Source organism: Sciurus vulgaris, assembly GCF_902686455.1.
Source record: "Sciurus vulgaris genome assembly, chromosome: 6".
Taxonomy (NCBI): domain Eukaryota; kingdom Metazoa; phylum Chordata; class Mammalia; order Rodentia; family Sciuridae; genus Sciurus; species Sciurus vulgaris.
In genome coordinates, this window is record NC_136466.1 from 66164399 (window position 1) to 66189286 (window position 24888).

General features: G+C 37.5%; 1 protein-coding gene across 4 annotated transcripts in view; it reads left to right on the forward strand.

Annotated features, from left to right (window-relative positions):
- PRELID2 (PRELI domain containing 2) overlaps nucleotides 1–24888 on the forward strand; it is an 86560-nt gene that overhangs the window by 41623 nt on the left and 20049 nt on the right. For 2 of the 4 annotated variants that reach the window (XM_079145479.1, XM_079145480.1), the window contains one exon: nucleotides 8674–8779. In XM_079145479.1, the coding sequence (XP_079001605.1) occupies nucleotides 8674–8779 (106 nt within the window). Of the gene's footprint in view, nucleotides 1–8673; nucleotides 8780–23227; nucleotides 23276–24111; nucleotides 24374–24888 lie in introns of those variants that run through there. The other 2 variants (XM_079145482.1, XM_079145481.1) reach the window with 2 other exon arrangements.

A 24888-nucleotide genomic window follows, 5' to 3' on the forward strand; every position in this document is an offset into this window, starting at 1 on the left:
TTTCTGTACCTGTGAAAGTCTTATTTTCTCTTTCATTTTTGAAGAATGGTTTTGCTGAATTCTTGGTTCATAGTTCTTTTCTTTTAGCACTTTGACTATATTATCTCTTTCTCTTTTGGCCTGCAAAGCGTCTGCTGAAAAATTCACTGAAAATCTCATGGTAGCTTTCTTGTATAATGAGTTCATTTTTTTCTTGCTGTTTTTGATATTATTTCTTTGGGACTTTTGACAGTTTGATTATAATATGTCTTGGTGTGCATCTCTTTGAATATGACTTAATTGGAGCTTGCTAACCTTTTTGAATTTGTATGCTCATTTCTTTTTCAAATCTGGGAAGTTTTGGCCATTATTTCTTCATATAGCTTCTTTGCCTTTTTATCATTCATTCTGTTTCTGAGATTTCCATAATGTGTACATTGATCCACTTAATGATGTTTTGTAAATCTCTTAGGCAGTCCTCATTTTTCTTAATTCTGTTTTCCTTTTGCTTCTCTAACTCAATAAGTCCTTTCAAATGACTTATCTTCAAGTTTGCTGATTCTTTTTTATTCTCGATCAAGTTGCTATTGAACCCCTCCAATGAATTTTTCAATTTAGTTATTATATTCTTCAACTCTTGAATTTCTGAGTTTCTCTTTGTTGATATTCTAATTTTGTTAATGCATCATATTTCTGATTTCATTTTGCTTTTCTGTGTTCTCTTTTAGCACGCTGAACATTTTAAGATGATAATTTCACATTCTTTTTCAGATAATTTTTGGATCTCTGCTTTTTCAGGGTTAGTTGCTAGAGATTTATTTGGTTCTTAGACTGGGCCATGTTTCCTTGTTTCTTTGTGTGCCTTTCTCATTTTTGTTGCTATTTAGGCACATGAACAAAAGAGTTATCTCTTCCAGTCTTTATGGATTCACTTTGTACAGTAGAAGACTGTATGATCAGCCAAGCTAGAGATTTTAAGGATCTCTCAAACATTCTCTGAGGATGTGTCTTCTCTGGCTTTTGTGTGTATTTTCTCAGTTAAAAAGAGTCCTCTGATAGTCTCAAGAGCCTGTAATCACTTGTTTCTTTTGGTATCTGTTTGTAGTACTGCAGATTCTCTAGTGCTGAAACAAGTTGCCATGTTTACATTTGTTCTCTGTGGCCACCAGGCATCCAAAATACACTGCTTTTCCATTCAGTGCCCTGATCATATAGGAAGCACCCTGAAAGACAGAAAGTAACTCATTTTCCCTCCTGAGGGAGAAGCCATAGGTTGGGAGTTTACTCCCAATTGTGCTATTCTGTGCTGGGTATGAGGGTACTGTCATGAGTGAATGCAACAAATTTTCTTATCTGCTTTGATGTGGCTTTTGGCTTTTCACTCACTTGGAGTACTGCTGACACTTAATTGGTTTCTGGAGTTCTCACAAAGTGAATTTGGTTTGTATGTTGTTGTTAAATCAATGTTTTGGTATGTTTTGCTAAATCAATGGGTATGAGGACTTGGGGCTTCCTATTCAACCATCTTACTTATCACTCTTAAAGGGAATCCAGATCTCTGTTTTGTGAGAAGGAGATAATTAATATTGCAGAGCTTTGATAATTAGCATTTGTAGAGATGGAAGCACATCTGTTTTCTCACCACCCACCTTTCAAGTCAAGGATTTAAAGAAGTCATTCCAGGCTTCTGACTTTATAATCTGCTGTCTGTCTCTCTTTAGTAATAGTGGCTAACATTTTTTTTAAATTTATTTTTTATTTTTTATTTTTTTTAATTGTAAACAAATGGGATACATGTTGTTTCTGTTTGTACATGGAGTAACAGCATACCATTTGCATAATCATACATTTATATAGAGTAATGATGTTTGATTCATTCCGTTATTTTTTTCCTCCCCCCACCCTTCCCACCTCTCTTTTCCCTCTATACAATCCCTCCTTCCTCCATTCTTGCCCCCCTTCCATCCCTCATTACGAGTCATCATCTGCTTATCAGTGAGATCATTCGTCTTTTGGATTTTTTAGATTGGCTTATCTCACTTAGCATGATATTCTCCAATTTCATCCATTTGCCTGCAAATGCCATAATTTTATTATTCTTTATGGCTGAGTAATCTTCCATTGTATATATATACCACAGTTTCTTTATCCATTCATCAATTGAAGGGCATCTAGGTTGGTTCCATAGTCTGGCTATTGTGAATTGAGCAGCTATGAACATTGATGTGGCTGTATCTCTGTAGTATGCTGATTTTAAGTCCTTTGGGTATAGGCCAAGGAGTGGGAGAGCTGGGTCAAATGGTAGGTCCATTCAAGTTTTCTAAGGAATCTCCACACTGCTTTCCAGAGTGGCTGCACTAATTTGCAGCCCCACCAGCAATATATGAGTGTACCTTTTTCCCCACATCCTCTCCAACACCTGTTGTTGCTTGTATTCTTGATAATTGCCATTCTAATTGGAGTGAGATGGAATCTTAATGTAGTTTTGATTTGCATTTCTCTTATTACTAAAGATGGTGAACATTTTTTCATATGTTTGTTGATTGCTTGTAGATCTTCGTCGGTGAAGTGTCTGTTTATTTCCTTAGCCTATTTGTTGATTGGGTTATTTGTATTCTTGGTGTAGAGTTTTTTGAGTTTTTTATGGATTCTGGAAATTAGTGCTCTATCTGAAGTATGAGTGGCAAAGATATTCTCCCACTCTGTAGGCTCTCTCTTCGCATTGCTGATAGTTTCCTTTGCTGAAAGAAAGCTTTTTAGTTTGAATCTATCCCAGTTATCAATTCTTGCTTTTATTTCTTGTGCTATGGGAGTCCTGTTAAGGAAGTCTGATCCTAAGCCAACAAGTTGAAGATTTGGACCTACTTTTTCTTCTATAAGATGCAGGGTCTCTGGTCTGATTTCAAGGTCCTTGATCCATTGTGAGTTGAGATTTGTGCAGGGTGAGAGATAGGGGTTTAGTTTCAATCTGCTGCATATGGATTTCCAGTTTTCCCAGCACCATTTGTTAAAGAGGCTCCTTTTCTCCATTGCATGTTTTTGGCACCTTTGTCTAGTATGAGAAAATTGTATTTATTTGGGTTTGTGTCCGTGTCCTCTATTCTGTACCATTGATCTACCTGTCTATTTTGGTGAAAATACCATGCTGTTTTTGTTACTATTGCTTTGTAGTATAGTTGAAGTTCTGGTATTGCGATACCCCCTGTTTCACTCTTCCTGCTAAGGATTGCTTTAGCTATTCTGGGTTTCTTATTCTTCCAGATCGATTTCATGACTGCTTGCTCTATTTCTGTAAGGTACGTCATTGGGATTTTAATTGGAATTGCATTGAATCTGTATAGCACTTTTGGTAGTATGGCCATTTTGACAATATTAATTCTGCCTATCCAAGAACATGGGAGATCTTTCCATCTTCTAAGGTTTTCCTTAATTTCTTTCTTCAATATTTTGTTGTTTTCATTGTAGAGATCTTTTACCTCTTTGGTTAGATGGATGCCCAAGTATTTTATTTGTTTTGAGGCTATTGCAAATGGAGTTGTTTTCCTCATTTCCCTTTCAGCTGTTTTGTCGCTTGCATATAAAAATGCTTTAGATTTATGTGTGTTGTTTTTATAGCCTGCTATTTTGCTGAATTCATTGCTGAGGTCTAGAAGTTTTCTGGAGGAGGTTTTTGGATCCTCTAAATATAGAATCATGTCATCCACAAATAGTGACAGCTTAAGTTCCTCTTTTCCTATTCGTATCCCTTTAATTTCTTTAGTCTGCCTAATTGCTCTGGCTAGAGTTTGGAGGACAGTGTTGAATAGAAGTGGTGAAAGAGGACATCCCTGTCTTGTTCTCGTTTTTAAAGGGAATGGTTTCAGTTTTTCTCCATTAAGAATGATGTTGGCCATGGACTTAGCATAAATAGCTTTTACAATGTTCAGGTATGTTCCTCTTATCCCTATTTTTTCTAGTGTTTTGAGCATGAAAGGGTGTTGTATTTTGTCGAACGCTTTTTCTGCATCAATTGAAATAACCATATGATTCTTATCCTTAAGTCTATTGACATGATGGATTACGTTTATTGATTTACGAATGTTGAACCATCCTTGCATTCCAGGGATGAACCCCACTTGATTGTGGTGCACAATTTTCTTAATATGTTTTTGGATATGGTTTGCCAATATTTTGTTAAGGATCTTTGCATCTATATTCATCAAGGATATTGGTCTAAAATTTTCTTTCCTTGATGTGTTTTTTCCTGGTTTGGATATGAGGGTGATATTAGCTTCATAGAATGAGTTGGTAGGGCACCCTCCTTTTCTATTTCCTGGAATACTTTGAGAAGTATTGGAATGAGTTCTTCTTTGAAGGTCTTGTAGAACTCAGCTGAGAATCCATCTGGTCCTGGGCTTTTCTTGGATGGTAAGTTTTTAATGGCTTCTTCTATTTCATTGCTTGATATTGATCTGTTTAAATCGTGTATGTCCTCCTGGTTCAGTTTGGGAGGAGCATATGTCTCTAGAAATTTGTCAATGTCTTCGGTACTTTCTATTTTGTTGGAATACAGATTTTCAAAGTAGCTTCTCATTATGTTCTGTATCTCAGTGGTGTCTGTCGTGATATTTCCTTTTGCATTATGTATTTTAGTAATTTGAGTCTTCTCTCTCCTTCTCTTTGTTAGTGTGGCTAAGGGTTTCTCTATTTTGTTTACTTTCTCAAAGAACCAACTTTTTGTCAATTTTTTGAATAGTTTCTTTTGTTTCAATTTCATTGATTTCAGCTCTGATTTTAATTATTTCCTGTCTTCTACTATTTTTTGCTGTTATTCTGTTCTTCTTTTTCTAGGGCTTTGAGCTGTAATGTTAGATCATTCAGTTGTTGACTTGTCATTCTTTTCTGGAATGCGCTCCATGCAATGAAATTTCCTTTTAATACCGCTTTCATAGTGTCCCAGAGATTTTGATATGTTATATCATCATTCTCCTTGACCTGTAAGAATTTTTTAATCTCCTCCCTGATGTTTTTTGTTATCCATGTTTCATTCAATAGCATATTATTTAGTCTCCAAGTGTTGGAGTAATTTCCCTTTTTTATTTTGTCATTGATTTCTACTCTCAGTCCATTATGATCTCATAGAACACAAGGCAGTATCTCTATTTTTTTGCATTTCCTAAGGTCTGCTTTGTGGCATAACATATGGTCTATTTTCAAGAAGGTTCCATGTGTGCTGAGAAGAAAGTGTATCTGCTCGTTGATGGATGGAATATTCTATATATGTCAATTAAGTCTAGGTTATTGATTGTGTTATTGAGTTCTATGGTTTCTTTGGTTGGATTTTGTTTGGAGGATCTAACTAGTGGTGACAGCGGTGCATTAAAGTCACCCAGAATTATTGTGTTGTGGTCTATGTGATTCCTGAAATTGAGAAGGATTTGTTTGATGTACAGGGATGCACCATTGTTTGGGGCATAAATATTTAGTATCGTTATGTCTTCCTGGTTTATGGTTCCCTTAAGCAGTATGAAATGTCCCTCTTTATCCCTTCTGACTAACTTTGGCTTGAAGTCCACTTTATCTGATATAAGGATGGAAACCCCCGCTTTTTTACTGAGTCCATATGCGTGGTAGGTTTTTTCCCATCCTTTCACCTTTAGTCTGTGGATGTCTTTTTCTATGAGATGAGTCTCTTGCAGGCAGCATATTGTTGGGTCTTTCTTTTTAATGCATTCTGCCAGTCTGTGTCTTTTGATTGATGAGTTTAGGCCATTAATGTTCAGGGTTATTATTGAGAAATAATTTGTATTCCCAGACATTTGGCTTATTATTGGTTTTTAAGTCGGCTTGGTTTCTCCTTTGAGTGCTTTTTCTCTCAGGTAGTTCCTCCCTTTGCTGACCTACATTGTTGTTTTTCATTTCCTCTTCATGGAATATTTTGTTGAGAACATTCTGTAGTGCAGGCTTTCTATTCGTAAATTCTTTTAACTTTTGTTTATCATGGAAGGATTTTATTTCATCTTCAAATCTGAAGGTTAGTTTTGCTGGGTATAGGATTCTTGGTTGGCAACCATGTTCTTTCAGAGCTTGAAATATGTTGGTCCAGGCCTTTCTAGCTTTTAGAGTCTGGGTTGCGAAATCTGCCGCTATCCGTATTGGTCTCCTCCTATATGTAATGTCATGCTTTTCTCTCACGGCCTTCAAAATCCTATCTTTATTTGAATGTTAGGCATTTTCATTATAATGTGTCTTGGTGTGGATGTGCTGTGATTCTGTGCATTTGGTGTTCTGTAAGCCTCTTGTATTTGATTTTCCATTTCATTCTTCAGGTTTGGGAAATTTTCTGATATTATTTCATTGAATAGATTGTTCATTCCTTTGGTTTGTATCTCTGTGCCTTCCTCAATCCCGATAATTCTTAAATTTGGTCTTTCCATGATGTACCATAGTTCTTGGAGATTCTGTTCATGATTTCTTACTATCTTCTCTGTTTGGGCAACTTTATTTTCAAGATTAAATATTTTGTCTTCATTGTCTGAGGTTCTGTCTTCCAGTGGTCTAGTTGTTGGTGATGCTTTCCATTGAGTTTTTTATTTGGTTATTGTCTCCTTCCTTGCAAGGGATTTCCTGTTTTTTTTTTTTTTTTTTTTTTGAGAATCTCTATCTCTGTTGAAATGATCTTTTGCTTCCTGCAGGTGCTCTTTCAGCTTATTGGTATTATCATTCATTGCCTGCATTTGCTCTCTTATCTCATCCTTTGCTTCATGAATCATCTTAATCATGTATAATCTGAAGTCCTTTTCTGACATTTCTTCTAACATACTGTCATTGGATTCTATTACTATATAATCTAGATTTGTTTGGATGATTTTCTTCCCTTGTTTTTTCATGTCGTTTATGTATCTTCCCCTCTAGCAGTGCAGATCTGGGGTATTGCAGATTTCCCCCTATAGGCTTATAGTGGCCCTATAGGTTTCCAAAACCCTTTCTTTAAGGGGAGATCAATATTAGCAGTGCCCAAATGAGACACTATGCAATCCTAGACCAAATAGCCCCTATGAGAACAATAACAAAATTGTCAGAATAAACAAAGTGAGTTCAAATATTATCTTCGGTAAAACAAACAGGTTTGCAATAAGGTCTGCAGTTTCTAATGGAGGACAAAGAGCATGCAGAGGGATGTAGAATGTGGCTGTTAATGAGATAAGAAAAGAATATACAGAAGTTCTAGAAAATAGAAAGTGTGAGAGTGTAATCAAAAGAAATCGGACGTTAGCATGCAAAAAAGGGAGAAAGAGACTCTGAGGGAACAGGTAAACAAAAGGAAAAGAGAGCAAGAAAAGTAAAGAAATAAAAACTTAAATTTTTTTAAAAAGGAGAAAAAAGAAAATCTACTGTATAGCAATCATATACTAATGAAACCTCTCAGTGTTCAGTAGCCTGATGCATGAGAAGTACCTGACAATGAGCTTCAAGCCTCCAGCAGGCGTCTCAGGATGGTATTTGCCCCACCCAAAGATCGGAGCTATGGCTTCCAGGATTATCCAAGATGGCTGCTCTGGCTTCGAAATGTGTTGGCAAATGGGGAGCTGCAGCTCAGGGATGGACGTGGTCAGCTGGAGGTCCTGGAGATGGGATGCAGTTGGTCCGGCAGGGGTCCTGGAGGTCCCGTGTGTTTGGTGTGGTTGTGGGATCCTGGAGGCCGGGTGCAATCAGTCAGTCTGGGGTCCCGGTGATAGGGCACAGTCAGTTGTTCTGGGGGTCCTGGCGGCAGGGAGCAGTCAGTCGATGTGAGGGCAGGGAGTGATCGGTCGGGCTGAGGGATGCTGGAGATGGGGCTCAGTCAGTCCTGCCAGGGGTCCTACGGGGCCTGGCTGTTGTCTCAAAATGGCGGCAGCCACGTGTAATCAAACCTGCAGGTACTGTAACAGTGAACTTCCAGGCAGCAGCAGGTAGCTGGTGCTCCACTGGCGATTGGCGATCAGTTTGCTGACTGTTGCTGGGCGATCGGGAGGTGAACCTCGAGCGTTGGGTGATGGATAGGAGTAAGGCAGGCGATGGGCAGGCGAGAGGCAGGCAAATGGCGGATGATAGATGCCTGACAGGGAGCAATCTGCTCTCAGAAAAGGTGTCAATATGCTGGCAGACTGCAGGTCCTCACAGCAGACAAATGGGTAAACACCAGGGGATCGATAAGCAGCAAAAACTGCCTAACCGAGAAGCAGATATCCTCTGCTTGAATCCGGCGTTACGGAGCGACAAGGAACGCAGCCTCCCTGTAGTCCGCCATCTTGGATCTCGTGGCTAACATTTAGTAAATGCTGATTATGTATCATTTTTCATATTCTTGTTATATGTATTAACTCACTTGTCATGATAGTTTGAAAGGAAGATAGTATGATTTCTCCCATTTTACATGTAAGAAAACTGAGTTCAGAGAGTCCATATAGCTGACGATTATCTCAGACTAAATTTTCAAAAGGCATTAAGTGAATATTTTGCAGCATTAAGTGAATATTAGAATGGCGAATTAGAATGGCTGTTGTTTATATTATATAAGTCAACTTTAAGCAAAATCATTTGTTGAAATAGACAATTATTCAATTATTATGGATATTATTTTGTGTTGATTGTAAGTAGTAATTACACTGCTGAAAATACCTATAATTTACATATCCAAATGTAGAATGACATCAAAGATGTATTTTTTTGCAGGACAGAATTCATTCAAAGAGGCAGGATTTCAATCACAGGGGCTGGATTTCTCAACTGTATTTTGGAAACTTTTGCTGGCACATTCTTAAGGCAGGGAGCACAGAAGGTAAGCTTGTTTCTACTTTTAACCAATATTAATTTTAAAAAGCCATAGGGATTCCAATAGAGCATTGAAAATGGCTTAATGAGAAAAAATGTCATGAATAGACATATTTAGAAAAAATACAGCTGATAAACAAATGTATCCCAAAATAATTTTTCTCAATAATTATTACATAAACCCAAATTGAAGTAAAACTAAAGTACCACTATTAAATTAAAAATATACTGAGGAAGAATATGTGGTAATATAGAGAATAATTTAGTCTAATTAAGAGCAATAATCATAGCAAATAATTATAGTATATGAAATATGAGAGATATAACAGCAAAATAATAGTTAATATTTATTAAGAGCTTACTATGTGATACTGACTACTAAAATAATTTTATTTATTATCTCATTTAATCCATACAAATCTTTAAAGTGACTGTTAGTGTCCTGATATTATGGATGAAGAAAATAGACCTGGAACTCTCAAGTGTCCATTCTTGTAGATTTCAAACTCTGACCTGAGGGAGCTCCGTCTTGCATGGAGGTGATTTAGAGACATCTAGGAGTTCTAAGGTCCTTTCTGCCCTCTTTAAAGTGGAGTCATTCTGTTTTTGATCTGTCTGACATAGCAGTAACATGTGACATTTATGTATCCCATTTTCTAATCTTTGTAGCACTGTTTTAAAAATTTCTTTAGGAGAAAGTCCATTTTTCATGTGTCTTCACATGCCTATTGCAGTGTTGATTATAAAGAAAGTACTCTGAAGTGTTTTATTAAGGTTGTTATTCATTGTGATGGTAATTTTATCCACTTATTTCCAGAATTTGCTCAAAATAGAGTGCACGTTACCTCAGTTTTTTTGTTTCGAGGGATAAAGTTAATGGATGGTCTAAGGCACTCGTGTTGTAAGTCCCAGAGATTTCTGGTTAATGGACTCTTGCTTTTCTTTTTTTTTTTCAAGAAGGAACCTAGACCAGGAGCCATTGGTCTGGGGGCACTAAGTGTGATGAATCAGTACTTGGTACTGTTCCATACACCATAGTCATAATGTTGAGGTTGGTGGTTCTTGACATATATTCTGACTCATTTAGATGACTTAAACCTGGGCTTGAAGGGAATAGTTGAATTTCTAGAAGTTCTGATTTTAATTTTAATCACCTAAACATTATTGCTGGGTTTTCTGCTATATCACAATGTATGCATTTGTAAAACCCCCCATGCTCTAAAAAAATTGCACTCTAAATATAATGGAGGTGGCGAAAAAAATAATTTCATTACCATGTCCTTGACTGAGTGGACTTCTTATGCATCCTTTAAATCTTGTATTACAACAACATAATAATAATTAAATATAATATTTTTTATAATACAAGTCTATTAGAAGAATTTAGAGGGATAATTTTTTGGAGGGATAACATTTAGCTGAATTAGTGTTCAAAATTGATGATGTGTTCTGTATGATCACATTGGTTGTAGTTGTGCATTGTGAAAACCATTCTTGTCCTGTGAGTCATATAAAAACAAGTGGTAAGCTGGATTTTGTGTTTGGTCTGTGGTTTGCCAACCCCTGCTTTAAATAAATGAACATTGCTCAATTAATCCAAGTGGGTCTGTATTTGATCTGCCAATTAATCTGAACCTAGTAATGACTTTCAGTCATACAGTGGTTGTGTATGACCAGGTTTGCATATTCTGGATTATGGAAAGAGTGAACATTTTTATTCCCATTTTACTAATGACAAATAACTTAAAGAGATAAATACATCCAATATGTGGGTAACTGCTTACCCACCTTCATTCTGTCAATTATATATTGACAGCCTGTTTTGTGATTGGCACCATGCTCATTGTAAGCTAAATGGATTCACTCAATGCCACAGAACTAGTATAGAACAGGATCTGGATTGAAATCCCTGTACTTTGTCAATAAAACTTGTCTCTGCATTTCTCAGATGAATGAAACAGAATCTTTACTTCTCAACAGCATGAGCTTCACAAATGCCACTGTGCATTAGGTGATTTTGAGTTGTGGTCTCATTCCCTTTTGTATTTGTTAGGATTGTTTTGTTGAAGTAACAGAAATCATTTTAGGCTAGCGCATTGTAAGGGTACAAAGGTGGTGGGGCTGGTAGGCTCCAGAAAGAGCTGTCAAGCACCCATGTGGTACTCCTTCCTCAGTGGCTGTCTGTAAAGCTGTGTGTCTGCTTGACTCTTCTGTTCCTGTAGTCTGGTTCCTGCTGCTCTCCAGGCTGCATAGTGGGATGTGGGCCTCCTCTGTCCAAGCATACATGTTATACAGGATTCTGGACAACAAAAAGACTGTTTGTTTCGTCTTTTCTTTCTCAGTTCTGTAGAAGGGACCCTTGCTGGCCTTTTGTAGCTCCAGCACCACCAAGAGGATGAGGGACAGGTTGTACAAATATGTTTCATTCTCTACCACAACCCTGTGGATCAGGGTTGGGGGGTCATTTCTCAGAGAAAGGGCTGGCAGAAGGGTAGATATTCCCAAAGGTTTCTGACATGTTCTTACAGGAGGTTCTTTGTTCCTTGATGGTAGAGAGGGGGTTTTGTTTATTTCTTTTTTTTCATTGAATCTTAAAAAAATTAGTTTATTAATTGTGATAAAGAACACATAACAAATTTTACCATTTTATCCATTTTTAAGTGTGTATATTCACATTGTTGTATAACAGATCTCCATAATATTTAAATCTTGCAAACCTGAAGCTGTAAACCCATTAATGATTCCCTTCCAACCAAGACCCGGTTAACTATCATTCTGCTCTCTGTTTCTATGATTTTGACTGCTTTAGATACCTCATGTAAGTGAAGTCATGTATTATTTGGCTTATTTCACTTAATAGCCTCAGGTTCATCTATGTTGTAGCACGTGAGGATTTCCTTCCCTTTTAGGACTATGCAATAGAACACACACACACACACACACACACACACACACACACACCATATTGAGTTTATCCATTCATCCATCCATGGACTTGTGGAGTGCTTTTGCCACCTGGTTATTGTAAAAAGTGCTACTTTGAACATGGGTGTACAAGTGTCTTTGGGATTCCCCTTTCAGTCCTTTTGAATATATGCCTATAGTGAGATTGCTAGATAATTTTTAACTTTTTGAGGAACCTCCATACTGTTTTCCTTATGGTTTTATTAATCTTAATACTGATTCCTCCCCAACCTGTAGTACCCTGGACAATGTTCAATATATTTATGTGAAAGTAAATAGAAAGGAAATAGAATGCACAGTGATGTCATATTGCTGGTTTCTGCTGAATTAATATTCAGTTAATACTGGGAAAAAATCAAGGAATTTAACTTTTAAAAGTGATAAACCCAAGTGATTCCTCTTTATTTGCACTTTTTAATTATGCTTAAAAGTAAAAATATATTTTCCCGCCAGCTTTTGCCTTTTCTGACTTTACTTTTTCTTTTTGAAGAGGCCAAGTTTAATTAGCTTTGCAATTTTAGAAACCACTCATGCTTAAGTGTCTTTTGCTTTTTATCCAAGTGGCGATGTTTTCCAGTATCATCCTGACTTCCTGATAAACCTTCACAGCTGAACCTGCATAAATGGCTTCTGCAGAAGTCCCTGTGAGAGTGTTTTATTCTCACTTTTAGTCTTTATCCCTGAGGCTGTTTAGCAGTGGTAAAGGTGGGATCTGATATCTATTTTTTTTCCCCCAGTAAAAGCAAAACTAGGTATTCACAAACTTTATATTTCTGTGTTTGTAAATTAGAATCTGTTTCTCCATTTGGTCCCCAAGCTGAGGTCACTTGCGTTTCTGTGCCTCTGGGCTCTTGTGCAGTTGCTTATTTCTTTCTCTTCACTACTGAGGCAGCTTGTAATTTTGGAGCTTTTATGACACATGCTGACTTTTTTTTTTTTTTTTGGTACATAATGTGTTCTTTTTATTAAGAATTAAAAAGAAACATAATCACATACTTCTTTGTCATAATTCCTTTTTATGGTTATTTCTTTTTCAATTTAAACTTGGGTGAATGTGTGTGATTGACACAACTAGATTTCAAATCTGGAAGGCACCTTTGGGTGTCAGTTGTGTGCCTGGCATTGGGTGGGATATTGGAGACACATGTAGGAATAAGATGTAATTCACAAGATAGAGACTGCCTGATGCAGCTTTGATTCTGAGCCATCTATCTTGGGGTGGGAAGAGTGACAGATAATGAATCAATATCTACTGAGGCTGAGAAGTTACTGAGCCCTGCTTAGTGTTCAGTGCTTGGAACTATGATCAGTGCTGAGGACACTATTAGAGTGATAGCTAGTTTTTTTATAGGCTTATTAGATGCCATCACTGTGGTTAGCATGCTTACTCTTTTCTGAACAACTCAATGAGATAAAAATGTTATCATTTTACGTATAGGAACACTGAGACCCCAAGGGGAAACACAGTTTTCTCAAGTTTATAGAATTAGCAAGTGGGGAATCTGGACTTTGAGCCAAAGTCTGTCTGACTCCGGAGTGTGCTCTTGATCTCTATACCATGCTGTCACCTCCATGCTCTCTGCACTTAAACTGTGTGGGGCAAGATGTGTGTGATGGATGTACCTAGATTGAGGTGACACAGTATGTGTGGTAAAGATGAAAGAGTTCAAGGACATGGAAGTCAGTAACAAAGAAGAACTCAGAACAGGCCAGAGGAGTGGGGCCCTGGCTACTGGAAAGGGCCTTTGAGGAGTCAGTGAATATCTTCCCTTCTGTTCAGAGGCCTCAGCCTTATTATCCATACTGTAGCTGTCCTAAATTCCAGAGTGCCATGTAGGTTCTATCATTTTTCTGTATAGCACATCCTGTCCTGTTTTCTTTTTTCTTTTTTTGCATTCCCATGTGCCACAGATTTGTTGTGATATTTGCTTTGAAAATATCTTTACATTTAAAAAGGATACTAAGAATTTGTTTTTTATTGTGACAAATATCTATATACAATATATAATTTGCCATTTTAATAATTCCTAAGTGTGTAGTTAAGTGGCAGTAAGTGTAACATACACAGTGTCTTTTTAAAGTTCTTCTTTGCTGTTGTTGTTGTTGTAGATGGACACAATACCATTATTTTATTTGTTTTTTAATTTTTATGTGGTACTGAGGATCAAACCCAGTGTTTCACACATGCTAGTCAAGTGTTCTGCCACTGAGCTACGACCCCAGCTCCTACACTGTGTTTTGTTGGTCTAGTTATCCATGGATGGATGCTTAGGTTACCTCTGCATTTTGGCTATTGTATATAATACTGTGTGTTAGTTAGGTTTTTGTTGCTGTGACCAAAATGCCTGATAAGAACAACTTAGAGGAGGGAAAGTTTATTTTGGTTCATGGTTTCAGAGATTTAGACTATGGTAGGCCAAGCCCACTACTCTGGTCCCAGGGGGAGTCAGAACATCATGCCTGAAGGATGTGGTGAAGGAAAACTACTCAGCTACGGTGGCTGGGAAGCAGAGAAAAAGGAAGGGGTCACAGGGAAGATGAATCCTTCTAGGGCATGTCCAGAGTGACCTACCTCCTTTAGCCATGTCTCACCTGCCTACAGTCACTACCAGTCAGTCCATGCAAACTAGGATGGGCTGATTTGGTCACAGCTCTCATAACCTAATCATTCTCCCCTGAATATGCCTGTCTTTGTCTAGTAGTTTCATAGTTTCAGGTCTTATGTTTAAATCTTTAGTATATTTTAATTTGATCTTTTTAATATAGAGTGAGATAAGGGTACAATTTCATTCTTATGTAGATATCCAGTTGTCCCAACACTCTTAACACTGTATATTGTAGAGAATGTTCTTTTCCCAGTGTGTTTCCTTAGTACTGTTGTTAAAAACCAATTGGCTGTAAATGCATGGGCTTATTTCTGATCTCTCTATTTTGTTCCATTTGTTGATACGTTTGTTTTTATGCCAATACCATGCTGTTTTGATATATACATAGATATATCTAATATATATTTCAAATATTGTGAATCAAATATTTGAAATATGTATATTTCAAATGAATCAGATGTTGTGATGCCTCCAGCTTTGTTCTTTTTTCTCAGATTGCTTTGACTATTCAAGGTCTTTTGTTGTTCCACATAAAATTTAGGATTTCTTTTTTTCTATTTTTGTGAAAAATGTTTTTAGAATTTTGTTGGGGATGACATTGAATCTGTGGACAGCTTTGGGTAGTATAGCTGTTTCAACAGTATTATTTCTTCCAATCTATGAACATAGTATCTATTTGCATTTATTTGCACCTGAATTTTTTTATCAGTTTTTTATAATTTTAAATGTAGGGTTCTTTGGCTGTCTTGGTTAAATTTATTCCTGAGTAGATTTTTCTTTCTTGTAGCTATTGTAAATGTCTTTTATAGATTTCTTTTTTTGGACAGTTGGTTGTTAGTGTATAGTAATACTACTGACTTTTGTATGTTTATTTTGTACCCTGAAACTTTACTAAATTTATTAGTGCCAACAGTTTTTGGTGAAGTCTTTAAGGATGTTTTATATGTAAGATCATGTCATCAACAGAGTTTTACTCCATCTTCCATTTGAAGGCCTTTGATTTCTTTTTATTGCCTAATGGCCCTGGCCAAGACTTCCAGAATTATGTTGAATAGAAGTGGTGAGAGTGGATCACTTTTTTTGATATAACTGTTGGTGTGCATGTCAGCAATGGATTGTACCATTACTGTGCATCTTTCTCAAGTCTGTACAAAAGAGTGAGTATGTACATACTAAGCTCTTGGCTGTGAGCAAAAGTAAGTGAGCCATGCAATGGGTTCCTCAATTTGAGAGGCATCCATCCACCCTCAACTCTGCCATACTATCTATTTCTCAGCCTTGATTTGATGTTATGGTGGACAATTCGACCCATGATGGCCAAGAGAAAGAGGGTTGATACTGCTGAAAACATATAAGAACAAATATCATGTTGGATGCCAAGTGCATATTTTGACATTGCTTCAGGTAAACAGTACATTCAAAAAACAGATAAAGAAAACAAAGATCTGAAGAAAAATAGGAATTAGTATAAGTCTGAGACACATAAAAGGCTTCACATTTATTTTTGCAGCTGGGGAGAATAGGCAGAGCTTTTCTGTGTGAACTGTGTGAAGCAGCACTTCAAGGAGCACAGGCCAGAGCCAAGTCATAACCTCAGGCCTCAGGCATCCAAAAAGAAGAGAGTTCACCTATGCTCTCTGGACAGCCATGGTTTCCCAACCTTTTTTTCATTATTACCTCCTAAAAAGCCTTTATATATATATTTTTTTCTCTCTAATTGCTCCTCTTATTATGAACTTTCAGTACCATAGGGATGCTGATTATATATTTTTTTTACTGTATTATGTCTTTGATTTATGCACAAAAGAATATTTTTGCTCATAAGAATGAATTTTTGCTTTTTTGTGTTATTGCCCCTGTTCAGAAAGCATGCTGTATACCAAAAGAGTATAACTATCTTTTCAGGTTTTGCCACCAACCCTCCAAGTTAAAGCAAAATAATCACTAGATATCCCCTCCAAAACCAAAACAAAAATTCAAAGAACATTTTGGTGAAGTTCCACATGGTTACTTATAAATTTCACATTTTTCTTTTCAGAGGAGGCTCAGGAGATAATATGGGTGATAACAATCTTGTCATGCAAGTATTCTTTTTTTAGCCTGGTTTGTCTCCATGCCTAAGGACTACTACAGATGCAGTAGAAATGCAGAGCTCTCATTACACAATCACATACACGTGCCTTTTTTTAAGTTTGTGAAGTACGTTTTAATGTGTGATAAAATAATTTGTTATTTCAGCCACTGTCTTAGCAACGACCCGTTATTAGTTGCACGAGCAGTCACACCCCTAAAGAAGCGTGGGCGTTTCAGAACTCGGTAATTCCAAGATATAGGAAGAGAGAAAATAAGACTGTCACTCGATAGAATAAATGGAAGCCTTGAGTGTGACATGTGGACAGCAGTGTGACAGTGTGCTGCCCACTTGTTGGAGCTTACATTTCCTGCTTGTTCATGTGCATTCTTTAAGATTCTTTACATTCCTTGAACCACTTGAGAGAACTGATGAAATATGTTCTCTCTCTAGTTTCCAGAGGGTTTATTTCCCAGCTCTGAATTTACCTCTGCTGATAATACTTTTTAATCCCACTCTTGAGTGCTCAAATAGATTGATTTAGTTGATATTTATTCATTAGGTGCCATGAGAATATTACCAAGCATTCTAATTTCTAACAACTTATTTCTGGATCAGTTAAATCATAGTAGCTGCTATTTTCTTCCATATCCCCCTCCCCATCCACTCCGCTTATACTGTTGCCTCTGGAGTTTTAGTCCCTCGAAACATAGCCTTTGCAGGGAAAGCATCTTGGTGAAAATGAGTATTCTGTGAGTGATAACAGTTTTTTGTTCCTTCCACCAAGTTTAAATCAATGCCTTTACCTTGACTGTGAGGCCTAGGAATCCGAAATCCCTGGATGGCTCATTTGAATTCATCCGGGTTGTAATAGACTTTGCTCAGTGGTAAAGCTTTCGGGAATCCCTAAATCAGTAGGCTGAAATTCTGGGACGTGCCTTCTATGAAACTAGTCAAAGTCTGGGAAGTGAAGCTCTTGCCTGAAATGACAGAAAGTGGTTTCTTGAGCTCCAGGCCCATTTGTGCGGGAATGGGAGAAAGCGTGTCCCACCCTAGTGTGGTGGGGAGAGTGCTAACGCAGCCAGGAGTTGGGAATGTGGGCTCTGGTCCTGTCTTGGCCACTCTCTAATGACTGGGTTGTTCATTCTAGTTGCTCTGAGCTTCACTGTCATTTCCCATAAAATCAGATTGGATTAGAAAAGGCATTTTTGATCCTTTCCCCTAATCTCTATATACCAAGATTTTTTTTTAATCTCTTAGTCTTTAAGCTGCATAAAAATTCAGTAGTTAAGTAGGAATCCCAAGCACCAGAGGTAATTCATCTAACAGATAGATATTAAGGGTTGAGGAAGCAATAAAATATTAAAAAATAAGGATCATATTTTTATAAAATATTGGTTAGCAAAGGGAGAGGTAAGCTTTTGGTAGAGGTGTTCCTGTTTTATATTGTAGTCCTATTCATGTGAGTGCCACTGCATATTGCAAAGACTTGTAGGTCTTTGTGATATTGGTGTCCAATAATAGATATTGGCTTATTTTTAATCCATGTCTTCTACAAACACACGGTTCTAGAAACTTTGGGGAAGTCCAGATGTATAACAGTAGTAGCTATAATTTATTGAGTGTTCACTGTGAGTCAGGCACTGCATAGTTTCATAAATATTAGTCCTCCAATAGCCTTCTGAAAGACTGTTCTTAATCCCACTTTTCCATTTTGCAGAATAGTAAATGGAGGCATACAAAGGTTAAAGTCCCTGTATAACGTCTTTAGCCAGCAAGTGGCAGAGCTGGAATTTGGCTCCAGGTGGTCTGCTCTCAGAGCCCACTCTCTTTCATGCTCTGACATTGAAGACAGAATCTTTCCACCAAAAGTGCCCTGGGGAGGAGGTGAGGCCGATGCCTGGCACATCTACACCAGCAGTAGGTGTACACTGACCTTGAAGTAGGCACTTGAGCTGCAGAATGTCCTGTCCTCAGGACACTTACTGTGACACCTGCTGTCCTGTGCTCCTCTGCTCTCACACCCAAACAGCTATCTGGAGGTTTGGGAGGTAGGTTCTTTCCACTGTTCAGGATGCATTTCCAGCCCGTATATTAGTTTTCTGAGCCTATTCTCTCATTGCGCTAAGTTCAAAGACAGAGACAAAGACAATGAAAAAACAGGAATTTGTGACCACCATAAATCTTCACCTACCTCATATAAATCTAAGGCAGCACCAAATTGCAAGCTGGAACACTTCTGGCCAGGCTGCATTGAAATACTAAAAAAGAAAAAAAAAACGGAGGGGTCAGTGTCTGAGCATTGTGTGGCCTAAGTGCAATTGAGATACAAATCTGTTGTGGCTCAAAAATGTTACTTGCAGGATTGGGCTTGCATTCAGCCAGGCTCTTTGTGCTAAATTAAGGCTCTTAGTTTGATCAAAAAGACCAGGAAAGTGTCATTCAATCATCTCAACTCAGGCGTAAATACAGAACTCTGGGTAGAGCTACTTGAATTGGAAAGGTAATTTCATTTCTTAATGGCACGTCCAGTGGTTAAACTGCGGTTGTGTCCTTGAGCCATGCAGCATGCCAATTAAAAGCTCCTTGGGTTTTCTGAGGAATCTGGCTGTTCCTTTTGGTCATCTTTCTTCTCTTTCTTTATGGTGGTTTCTTTTTTTTTAAATTTTGTTCTTTTTAGCTATATATGACAGTAGAGTGTATTTTGACATATTGTACATACCTGGAGTATAACTTATTCTAATTAGGATCCCATTCTTGTGGTTGTACATGATGTGGAGTTTCCCTGGTCATGTATTCATATGTGAGCATAGGAAAGTTATGTCCCATTCATTCTTCTGTCTTTCCTATTCTCATCCCTCCTCCCTTCCCTTCATTTCCCCTTGTCTAATCCAGTGAATGTTTATTCTCCTTATTGTGTGTTAGCATCCACATATCAGAGAGAACATTTGGCCTTTGGTGTTTTGGGATTGGCTTATTTCAGTTGGCATGATATTCTCCAGTTCCATCCATTTACCGGCAAAAGCCCTAATTTCATTCTTTTTTTTCAGGTTGTGTAATATTCCATGGTGTATATATACAGCATATTTTCTTTATCCATTTATCTGTTGAAGGGCACCTAGGTTGGTTCCATAGCTTTGCTATTATGAATTGAGCTGCTATAAATATAGATGTGGTTGCGCCACTGTAGTGTGATGATTTTTAAGTCCTTTGGGTATAAACAGAGGAGTGGAATAGCTGGGTCAAATGGTGGTTCCATTCCAGGTGTTCCAAGGAATCTCCATACTGCTTTCCAGAGTGGCTGCACCAATTTGCAGCAATGTATAAGTGTACCAGTTTCCCCACATCCTCGCCAACATGTGTTGTTACTTGTATTCTTGGTAATCGTCTATGGCGATTTCTTATGCTGACTCCCCACTCTGGTAGGATTTTATCTTTTGCTGCTGGAACCTTAGGTTGTGCCTACCCTGAGACTTGGGTCGTGGGCAGAGCCCAGGCAGGTGGTAGGGAGGCGGCTGCAGTGCATGCATTGTAGGGAGAAAAGAATTGGGTCTAGTGGACCCAGGTTTGTTGGAGTGATATTTCTTTGATGCTTCTGGTATTTTTGGAATCCCACTAAGGGGTGTGGGACTTAATCTCCTATTCCCTGGCTAGCTATCTTTCTTCACTATTTCTAACTAATCTGTTTTTCTATTTTTCTCTGCATTTCCTTAGTGAAGAAAAATGATGGCTTTTGCAGAGTTAATTAACTCCTTTCATATTGATTCTCAGTATAAGTAGAATTTAAAGGCTGTAATTAAATACTTTCTTGATCAGTGGCCTTTCGTGAGGTATAGCTTTTGTTACTTTAAAAGATATTAACATTTGTTAAAACCTACTGGTTTTTCTATTATTCTCTAATCTTGATATACTTGAAATGGTTCAGATTTAAAGAAATTATTACATACCTCACCTAAAGACGCTAAGTCTCTCAGCACTTGTTTAAAATGTTTTTGTTCAGACCCTACCTGCACGTGCATTTTAAAATTGCATTTCCAGGAGAACCACTTGTATTTTTTTGCCTCAGCTCCCCCTGACACCTGTAGACTATCCTGCCAAGACCAACTATGAGACCTTGGGCAACCATTAATTTTCTGTGCTGCATTTTACTCATCTCTAAAATGAGGACAGTAATGGAGCCTTCCTCATAGATTACTCCAAGGAGTAAATGCGCCACATACATAAAATGCCTAGGGTGATGCTTGGCACACTGCAGACGATAAGCTGTTGTTTTGTTACTGTTATTTAAAAAGCCAAATGCAAGGAAGTTAAAATCACAAACATACTTTCCCACTATGAAGTTTGGATGTTCAGTGGCTGTGATGAGCCTGTGTTTGGAGTCACCTTGACCTGCATTTAAATTGCAGTTCCTTCCCTCATAGGTCTGTACAAATTCAGCCTCTGAGTGAAATGTGAACAATACCATCTACCTTAGGAATATGAGTTAAGGGATATGCATTAAGAAGTATTTAAAATGCCTTGGCACACCAAAAATACTCCATAAATGAAATCTTTATTCATTTATCTGTTGAAGGGCACCTAGGTTGGTTCCATAGCTTAGCTATTGTGAATTGAACTGCTATAAACAAAGAATGACTTTATGAGATTTACCAGAAAATGGATAGATCTGGAGACCATCATGCTAAGTGAAGTAAGTCAGTCCCCCAAAACCAAAGGTCGAATGTCTTCTCTGATATGTGGAAGCTAACCCATAATAAGGGGTTTAGAATGGAGAGGGAAGAATAGAAGTGCAGTAGATTAGACAATGGGGAATGGAGGGAAGAGGGGGATAGGAAAAGGAAAGACAGTGAGATGAATCTCACAAAACTTTCCCGTGTGTGTGTGTGTGTGTGTGTGTGTGTGTGTGTGTGTGTGTGTGTAAACAACACAGCGAATCCCACCATCATGTATATTCATAAAAATAGGATTCTAAGATGTATTTTATGCTTGTATAATTTATCAAAATGGATTCTGCTGTCATGTATAACTAAAAACCAATAAATTAAAAAAACCCCTCCAATTTGGCATATTTCCTTTTAGTCTTTTATATGCAGATTTTAAACATCACCATAACATTCGTACAATTTTGTCTTAATTTTTTAAAAATAACATTTTGTCACAATTGCCTTTCATGGTAACTACATAAACTTCAAAGTCATTGTTTTAATGACTGCATAATATTTCATCAATTAGTTATATAATAATTTATTTCACTCTTTCATATTGTGCATTGAGGTTATTTCCAATCTACACCATTATAAACCACACAATATGAAATGTCTTTAGATATAGAAACTTTCATGTTTTGCACTACTGCCTTAGAAAAGATTTCCCAAAGTACCCTTATCCAAATGTGACTGTTTTCATGACTCATTTTATGTACTCTTTGTTTCCCTCACAGCATGACTTCTGTGTGGGACTCACCACTTTATTCTTGGTGCCTATCACATAGTTAGTGTTCAGCTATTATTTTGCTTTAAATGATTAGCCCTTTATTTCTTTATTTTATTTTTTCCAAATGGTCATACCACCAAAAGTGCTATACAGATTTAATGCAATTCCCACTAAAATTCCAACGATGTTCTTCATAGCAATAGAAAAAGCAATCTTGAAATCCATTTGGAAAAATAAGAGACCCTGAATAGTCAAAGTAATCCTTAACAAGAAAAGCAAAACAGGAAGCATCATAATATCAGACCTTAAATTATACTACAGAGCTATAGGAACAAAAACATCATGGGACTGACACCAAAACAGGCATGAAAACTAATGGAACAGAACAGGACACACAGAGATAACCCACATAAATACAGTCATCTCATACTAGATAAAGGTGCCAAAAACATACCTTGGAGAGAAAAATAGCCTATTCAGCAAATGGCACTGGGAAAACTGGAAATCCACATGTAGTAGAATGAAATCCCTGTCTCTCATCCTGCACAAAGCTCAAGTCAAAGTGAACCTCGCATTAGACCTGCCAGGAGAAAATGTAGGCCCAAAACTCTAATATGTCAGCTCAGGAGCTGACTTCCTCAACAGGACTCTTAAAGCACAAGAAGTAAAATTAAAAAATCTTAAATGGGATGGCATCAAACTTCTTCATAGCAAAGGAAACGATCAAGAGTGTGAAGAGAGAGGCCTACAGAATGGGAGAAAATCTTTACTACTTGCACCTTGGATGGGGTGCAAGTAGTAAATTTCCAGAATATAAAAAGAACTCAAAAAAAATTTAACATCAAAAAACAAAAACAAAAACAAAAACAAATAACTCAGTCAATAAATGGACAAAGGAACTTAATAGATACTTCTCAAATGGAGAAATAAGAATGGCCAATAAATATATTAAAAAATGTTCATGATCTCTAGCAATTAGAGAAATACAAATTAAACTACACTGAGGTTTCATTTCACTTCAGTCAGAATGGCAATTATCAAGAATACAAGCAACAATAAATGTTGATTAGAATGTGGGGAAAAGGGTACCTTCATACCTTATTGGTGTACCTGCAAATTGGTGCAACCACTCTGGAAATCAGTTTGGAGATTCCTCAAAAAATTAGGAATGGAACCACCAAATGACCCAGCTATCCCACTCCTCAGTATATATCCAAAGGATTTAAAATCAACATACTACAGGGATACAGCCACATCAATGTTTATAGCAGCACAATTCACATTAGCTAAGCTGTTATCACCCTTTATTTTAAATTGTTTAGTCGATATTATTTTCTACAAATGGTAAGACTTCCTTATGTTTCCATTCTATTTTAACTAGTCTTAAAAGCAAAGGACCTTCTTGTCAATCATAGGACTACTAGAGAAGGTAAGATGCTTATTCTGCATAGGCAATAGTTATTGTGAACTATGTCTCAGGCATCATCCTGAGTACTTTGCATGCATTACCTTATTCAGTTTGCTCAGGAGTTCTGTGTGGTGGTATTCTCATCACCATTTTATAGATGAGAAGGTACAGAGAGGTGAGTTGACTTGCCCAGGATCACATGGGTGGTGGCTGATGGTACCTAGATCCAAACTGGACCCTCAGTCTGGGCACTGACTGATTAGGTGGCTTTATGATGCTGAAAATTCTCCTTCATTTGACTTTTCCTGCAGCCCACCCTTTACCTCAGCCAGTGTAACACTGTTTTCCAGAGAACCTGGACTGGTTGTCCAAATTCCAAACACGGTGTTGATCAGAGTTGTCCTTCAGCCTTGAGGATTTTGTATCAGTTTCCAAACAAGAGCTCAAATGGCTCACAGGGCTTGGTTTTAAAAACTAAGGTCACCAAGGGAAGGATGTGGGAACATATATTTTTATAAGCCTTAGATTTTTTTATTGAAGGGAAGAATTTCATTATGTTAACACAAAAGACAGCTGGCGGCTTTAGAACTTCATCCATGTGGGAGTTATTAGTCCATGAAGGATGACATCTGAGACTGAACGTTACAAGTGATGATTCTAGGGGATTAACCAATAATGTTTCCTATTTAGTTGGTAATTGACCTGGTAGAGCAACTTTTAAAAAGTATCAACCATGTGGTCATTATGTCCATTTCTTCAGTCTCTGCTTTCCATTTACCAGTTTATTATGGGGTTTGGGAGTTGTAAAAATGTATCTATAAACACTACAAGGCTTTTTTTCTTCTCTTTGTAAAAAGATGACTTAAAAAGGAGCAACTGCAAATTCAGACTTCAGGTATCTGAGATCCAGAAAACTGGGCATGAAGCTAAACTGGAGAGTGAATCTGAGCAGAGTCACTCAAGGTGCCAAGAGATGTGCAGAAAACCTAAAGAAGGAGAAGGACTCAGTATGCACCAAGGAAATAAGAAGCAGAAGTCGTTGGGACTGTGAAGATATTTAGCAAAGAAATTTAAGAGGGAAAAAACATAATAAAGTTAGTTTAGTGATAAATTTTTAGTTTTTTTTTTTTTTTTTTTTTTTTTTTTCCTGTACTAGGGATTGAACCCAGGGCCGTGTGCTTGACAGGCAAACAGTCTACAAACTGAGCTATATCCCCAGCCCCCTAGTATAATTTTTGATACCAGTATAAAAGTGAATTCTGTAAATAACTATATAGGCATGTTTATGGGAAGAAAGCTGAGAATTTTCCGGCTCTGGTTTGTCTTTAGAACCCTGCATGGGATCCACAAGGGGCATTGCTGGCCAGTACCTGAGTTGTAACAATTTATGTCTGGGCCAGGTGGGCAAAGCCTATTTCCTCCATGTTGCAGAATAAAGCCCTGCTTCCTGGGGAGGGGGTGGGCAGGAACAACAAAAACTGCTGGGAGTTTGTCTTTTACCTTTGTGTAGAGATTTGATTTTTTTTTTTTTTTTGTCACTTAGTAGCTTCCTATATATAGTTTCTATTCTGATTATGCTAATTTGTAATGATGCTTGAACTTGCCATGGACTTACTGTTCTGCCACCCCACAGA